The 7,300-nt window shown below is 37.0% G+C and overlaps 1 protein-coding gene across 1 annotated transcript; it reads right to left on the bottom strand.

Annotated features, from left to right (window-relative positions):
- Positions 1-2,817: 2,817 nt before the first annotated feature.
- LOC103933546 (pto-interacting protein 1) lies at positions 2,818-5,919 on the bottom strand. The gene is made up of 8 exons (XM_048574479.1): positions 5,636-5,919; positions 5,275-5,364; positions 4,834-5,084; positions 4,615-4,741; positions 4,099-4,372; positions 3,697-3,829; positions 3,423-3,509; positions 2,818-3,196 (listed from the first exon to the last, which is right to left on the bottom strand). Exons 2-8 carry the CDS (start codon positions 5,357-5,359, stop codon positions 3,065-3,067), a joined length of 1,089 nt encoding a protein of 362 aa, XP_048430436.1. The 5' UTR covers positions 5,360-5,364; positions 5,636-5,919; the 3' UTR covers positions 2,818-3,064.
- Between the last annotated feature and the right edge of the window lie 1,381 nt (positions 5,920-7,300).

A 7,300-nucleotide genomic window follows, 5' to 3' on the forward strand; every position in this document is an offset into this window, starting at 1 on the left:
TTGACTACCATTATATTAGGGAGCTTGTTCTTGCCAAGCTTCTCGAATTTCAGTTTGTATGTAGTCAAGATCAGCTAGCGGACATTCACACCAAATCTCTTCCTCGCCAACGATTTCTTGATCTCCGATCCAAGCTTTCACTTCAACCTTCTCCGTTTAGCTTGAGGGGGTGTGAAGAGAATAATAGAGAGTCAAAAGTTAGCTAGAGTTACTGTAGTAATAATTCCTTTACTTTTACTCTGTGGTAACTTTAGTTAGGAGTTGTTATATATATACTCTATAAAATTATTATGAAGAAAATGAGAAAAGATTTTTATTTTCCTCAATAGGATATGTTAAATCCTTACCTTTTTAGGATTACAACTCTAATGATATATTAACTACTAAAGGGAATATTCAAAGATATCTCTAGATACACTACACAATCACATTCATATTCTAAACATGATTGCAACACAGTATTTATTTTCCAACAATAAATGTATTTACAATAATGTTATTCTTACCACAATTTTAAACCACATTTCTTTATCATCTTAGGTGGCAGATGAGTTGGACAACCACATCATCTAAATTAATTAACATTTAATCAAAATGTTAATCAATAATTAATAAAAAGATTGTTAATTAAATGATGATTGTGGTATACAAGGTGTGACATCCCACATCGCCCAGGGGAGTGATCCTTATATGTATATTCTCATCCCTACCTAGCACGAGGCCTTTTGGGAGCTCACTGGCTTCAGGTTCCGTAGGAACTCTGAAGTTAAGCAAGAAGGGGGCTAGAGCAATCCCATGATGGGTGACCCACTGGGAAGTTGCTCGTGAGTTCCCAAAAACAAAACCATGAGGGAACGGTAAGCCTAAAGCGGATAATATCGTGCTACGGTGGTGGAGCGGGCCCGGGAAGTGATCCGCCCCGGATCGGGATGTGACACAAGGAGTCTCATTCTTCCACCTAACATTATTTAAGTGTTTTAATTAATAAAAAATTGAAATTAAATGATGTAGCTCGTTCAACTCAAATGCCACCTAAGGTGGTATGAAAATGTGGTACAAAAACATGGTATGAATAACATTACTCATGTATTTATATGTATGCTTCTTTTCTTCTCTTTTTTAGGAAATACTTGTTTTATTAGGTTTTAATGAAAATTAAGTCCAATTAAACATAAGTTCAAACTTGTTTTAGTGAAAATCAAAAGCTCATGTCTAGTTTACAAACGAGCCGAACACGAGCTTGAAAAAATTATCAGAGCCGAGCTTGAGCTTGCGGTTATGTCACGACCCGGTCGTAAATTCTTTTTGTAGTTAAGTTTAACTTTTGGTTAGTATCAAATCTCATATCAGCCGAAAGTGCACATGGTTTTTATTGGATAATCTGAGACTGGCGACAAAGAGTTAGGCAAGATAACTAACAAATGGTACGAGGGTTAGTTCGTATAATTAGTCACTCACGATCAAGTAGTATAAGCACGTAATGGAATGTGCAAGACCTGGGTGTTTAGTTATACAAATTAACGGATATAGATGAAGAATTTGCATTGCACTCAATGGTGGACCTATAGAGGGACCTAGGTGGTCCCAGGACCCCTCGGTGATCTGAAATCCTTGCTTAAAATGTCCCAAGGACCTCTCGAAGTTAAAAGCTGGTCCTCTGGCTCTGTGTTTAAGCTCTACAGTGGAGTCTTCGCAAAGAAGACGACCGTGAAGAAGAAAATAATTTTTTTTTAAATGATTTGGCCCAAAACACGTTGGTCCTATTGATAGGCTTCAAGAATTGGAAGAATGCAAGAGGATGTTTTGACAAACATGTTGGTCCTATTGTAGCATCCACAATACAGCTAGAGAAGCGGTAATTATCTAATGAATCAAAAGACATGTATTGAAGCAATTGTGATCAAACAATTGGAAGAAGAGTGTATGAACTATATCATCTTTGCTTGAATGCATCAATATATTGCACTAAGTTCTTGTTGCAACAAGGCTTTCTTTTTCGTGGCCATGATGAAAGAAATACTTCGAATGATAGGGAGAGCTATTTAGAGCTCTTGCAATTCCTTGTGGATCATGATGAGAAAATAGAGGCCTTTGTGTCGGAAAATGCTCCGGGAAATCTTAAGCTAATAGCTCCTTCCAAACGATCTTGTCAATTCATGTAGCTTCAAAACATTTTTAGACTATGAAACCTTGTCATGGACGACTTTATTAGGATTTTGTAGCTTGTAAGGTTATTTTGAGTATGATTTATGAATGAAAACATATTATCATTTAACTTTTCAATTATTTTTGTCTACAAATTTTTTATTTTTTATTATTATTGAGACTTCCAAGTTTAAAATCTTGGATCAGTAACCGATTGCACTCTGCATTGCTATCGATAATAATTTGATATTTGATTGTATGATGCCATGACACTTAATTAAATAATGTCAATTTAGTGTGACAAGGTTATGTCCCTATTAAATTGTTGAAGTTCATCTCTCCATTGTTTATGCAGGTTATTAGACAATCAAGAGAGTACAAAGGATGAGAACGAATTATATAGAAAGTAAAGTGTTATTTGGTTATTTACTTTAAATTTAGCTCATATTCTAAATTCGAGATTTTCTACCAGCCCTGTGTCCGGACAGTGACAGGTTATGAGCTTTTTCAGATTCGGCTCTCGTAGGCAGCGGAGATGTTGCTATGACCAAATGCCCTCACCTTACTGAGTACACATGTATTGCTGACACACAGAACAACATAGAAGCTCTCTTTTCACTTGTATAAATTTGGTGGGTAAGAAAGCATCAAATGAAAAACGAGAACGTCCGCTAAGAGAAAAAGACCCCCTTGCATTATGAACAAATCAAATACACCGCAAATAATGAAGCAATATGGTACACAACTTTCGAAAAGAGGAAAAAAGAAGAAAATCAAGCATATAGAACATTGTGCAAACAATATACCACCACCCTCAGAACACAATGCCTTTGTTACAATAATTGCATGCTGATTTACTCATACATGCACACATGACACACCTATAGAGGCAAAGAGAGAGACACGGAGATCGGGAGATTCACAAGTTTGGTGATTCACCGGCGGGTCCATGCCGAGCATTTAACAGGGGTTGGAGGGCTTTGACAACAATGCTCATGTTTGGGCGGAAATCGGCCTCATATTGCACGCACAGGGCGGCAACTGCAGCCATCTATAATCAAGACAGAAAAAAGCACTCAGTTATAGATGCTTGATCGCATAATCAGTATTAGTAATATTGTGGTATGCAGTCAACACACAAATGTATGGGGAGAAATGGAAAGGATGGATGTTCAGCAACACCACCCTCGTGCCAATAGAAACAAGAAATAACCGGAATTGCATATTTGTGCATGTATGCATGTGTGTATTATGTATGTACATGATCTAGTTATTACCTTTGCAACCGCCTTTGGTGGGTACTCTCCTCCTAGTCTTGAATCAATGCACTGCCTAACTTTGTCTTCACTAAGTTTTGGTGTAGCCTAACACAGTCCAAATACTTTAAAAATCAGTTCACTTGACCCCCCCAAAGAAATAATAATAACAAGAATGAGAACATATTCTTATCTCTACAATTCAAAATAATAACAAGAACGAGAACATATTCTTATCTATACAATTCAAAAAACAAATGGCACGTGCTGTGCATAAAGAGCACAGATACAGTACCCATGTTACTAGACTCTGCTGCCCCCGTGGTAGTGTATGATCAACAGGTTTTCGTCCAGTCAAAAGCTCAAGCAGGACAACACCAAAACTGTAAACATCACTCTTGGCATTCAACTGTCCAGTCATTGCATATCTACAAACCACAAATAAAATTACTGAATATTGGGGATCATGACATGCACCCTGATACCAAACTTTCAGGACGCAGTATTTAGTAAATTAGGTGCGTTATTGTCTAGCCTTTAAAACTGAGGTTGGTTATTTTAAAATAACGTGTATTTATTCTTTCAACAAAGGATCCTCAGCAATCAAGAACAACATACTCTGATTTCAAGTTTAGAATAGAGCAAATGTGGCAGATCATTACTGGATGAAATCTTTGAAGAACTATTAAAAGCTTACTCAGGGGCATGATAACCAAAAGTTCCTAGCACGCGAGTGGAGTGAAGACGTGCTGCATTATCAGGAGCTTGATTGGACAAATCAAAGTCCGCAATCTTAGCAACATCATCATCAAATATTAGTACATTGCTCGATTTGATGTCGCGATGAATGATGTGGGGATCAGCTTTTTCGTGCAAATACTCAAGCCCTTTTGCAGCACCCACGGCAATTTTCACACGTTGCACCCACGACAAAACTGGACCAGGCTGTGCCCCTTTAACACCTTTCCTTCCTGCATTAGCAAAATAATCAGGTCAAATACCGTAGAGTAACAGCTAATACAACAGCCCTCAAGTAGTCTATTCTCACTCAATGAAAGAAACTGCTTTCGCTAGAATTAAGATTAGACAATAAAAAGCAACTTAGTTGATTTCCTTGCAAACAAAAATGCATCAATAAAGACTGCGCGGCTAGATGGAAACATTAAACTCAATTGTACCCTTAAGGTTTCACTTTTATCTTTCTCTTACATACCGTGCAGAATATCATGAAGAGATCCATTAGATGCAAACTCATAGGCAAGAACACGTGAAACCCCATCAACGCAGTAACCAAGTAGTTGAACAAAATGGTCGTGTTTCAGCCTTGACACCATAGAAACCTGTATCCGTCATTCGTCGATTTAGAAATGAATTTTAACTTGTTTCAAAAACACGGCAATAACAAAGATAAAAACAGGTTCTCTTGTCTAACCTGCGCCAGAAATTCCTCATCAGGTTGTTTGCTGGCATCCAACTTCTTGATTGCTGCAGGCTGCCCACTTTTAAGCAACCCGTAGTATACTCTTCCATATGAACCCTCTCCGATCAAAGCACTGGTCCCAAAGCCTTCTGTAATCTCCTTTAGTTCATCTATTGGTATCGTAGGAACTTCGATGGGCTGGACCCTTACGGGTTGAGATCCTCTGGGTGCAGTTCCTGAAGCATGATGACTTCCCTCATTTCCTGCGACGAGATTCAACTCAGTACGAAATTGATAAAATTGGCGACGGAAACAAACAGATACAAGCGGAAATGAAGTAAAATTTACAAACTTTCCGAAAAACGGAACTCTAAGAAATAATAGTTAGTTGAAATGTATGAGGCTAGATGCAACACAAGGCCTCAGCTATAAGAGAGTGGATTGGATCATTACCTGCCGGATTTTTCACCGTGTATTGACCTCCATGGTCGTTCGCTTTATGCATACCATCGTCTTCGCAACAGCCGAAGCAGCTCATGATTCCTTACCCACACAAAAACAAAACTAAAATTATTAAAAATGTAATTATACAAGTTTCAGTACGTATTATGTAATCAGTAATCAAATTCAGTTCAGCCATCGAACACGGAGATCAAACAAATCGCCACCAAAAACAAAAATTCGTAATTTTTTTAACCAAAAAATAAAATAAAAAAGGTGAAAAATGAGTAGATCGTTATCAGCAGCTGAGAATTCGAGTAAAGAAACGGAAAATGAGAAAGCTTTAAAACAGAGAGATCGTAAGAGAGCGTACCTGAAGGAATGAAAAACTAGAGAAAAATAAAAGGAGACGCCGGTGCTGCTTGCTGTTGTTGTAAACTAATTACAAGAGACTAATCTTGTCTGGGGTGTCTGTCAGTGAGTGTGTGGAGAGAGAGAGAGAGAGAGAGAGATCTGAGAGCTCCAAATCCGGCAGAGGAAGCGCGGCGCAGGCTAAGCTGGAAGGGGTGCGCAGGATAAGAGGACACCAGCGAAAGAGGGAAGGAGGCTGAAGTCTTTGTAATTATTATTACTTCATATTTTAGAATATTTTGTTTTGGTAATCTTAGAATTTAAGAATGTATATTTATTATGTTTAAATTTGGTGTTGGCCAAACTTGACTGGTTACTGTGAATGAGAAAACGTGAATGAGTCCATTGACTCCTTCCTTCCTTGTTTCCTTTCTTCAAATTCGACTTGAATCGCTTGCTTTCGCGTGCAACGACATTACAAGACAACTCTTCTTCCCCGTCAAAGTTAGGTACGTAGATTAATAAATAATTATTCAAACACATCATTCTGGACATTGTATTTATATCTAGTAATGTTAGACAGATAAAAATTACAAATTAAATAATGTGTTACTAATAAAAAATAGTATATATATTGATACTTAAAAATAATTCAATCATCAATTTCTATGTCATTTAATTTACAAAATTTTATTTACAAAATGAATATATGGAGAAAAGTACAACAAAACTTGTTTTCCTCGATGTGCTTTTGATTGTTGCACCTTCAGGTACAATACTTCTCTCGAACAATTGTTTTTTTTTTTTTTTTTTCACCTAACCTCTCTCATCTTTTCTTTACATTTTCTGTTCCAACTCTGCAACTTCTCCTCATACATAATTGTATTAGTATGTGATATTTTCTAGTTAATAATCAAAGAAATATTGATGGTAGCAGTTGGACATCATCCTCATATTTGTGGAGGGACAAGAATTGTCTCTCACTTCCGGTGTCCTCATGTGCCCTCCTGTTTGTATGGTTACAGTTAAGTCACGTCAACATTTTATATTAATATTCATTTTTGTCTTATTATCTTTATGAAAAAAACAATATAAAATGTTGACGTGGCTTAACCGTGATCACATAATATAAGAAGGCATGGAAGGACATCGGAAGTGAGAGGGGCAGACAATCCTTGTCCTTTATGGAGTCCTACTTTCAACATTGAAGCCCCTTTCATTCAAGTTCTAGGTAGGTACTCTACAAATTCTTTGTAATTTCTTAGTCCCCATTCATTTCCTTTTCCTTAAGTTCCGAATGTTTAATTGTAACGCGCGAACTTGCTAATTGCGTCGTAATTTCTAGGTCTTTAACCAAATAGGAACGAGTCGGATTCAAACCTTTACTTTGATTGGTTGGTTTTCATGTAACCTTTTCTATTTCCATACTTGGCCATGCTTTAAGTCTTAATATGTTTTCCTTTTGGGCTCATACATTCAATTGATTATTATTATTTTAATACATGAGCTATTTCAATACATATTGACGGCATATTAGTCATTTTCTCATGTAAATCTAGTACTACATGAGGCGGCATCGTATATTTAACGTTCAGATCAACGGTATGCTAAAACAGAATCGTCAGTCCCAATAAATGCATACATGAAAGTTTTTAACCAGAGTTGAGCCGTATTCTAAATCTTAATT

This window comes from the organism of the source record quoted next, unplaced genomic scaffold (assembly GCF_019419815.1).
Source record: "Pyrus x bretschneideri cultivar Hongxiangsu unplaced genomic scaffold, Pyrus_bretschneideri_v1 Contig71, whole genome shotgun sequence".
Classification (NCBI taxonomy): domain Eukaryota; kingdom Viridiplantae; phylum Streptophyta; class Magnoliopsida; order Rosales; family Rosaceae; genus Pyrus; species Pyrus x bretschneideri.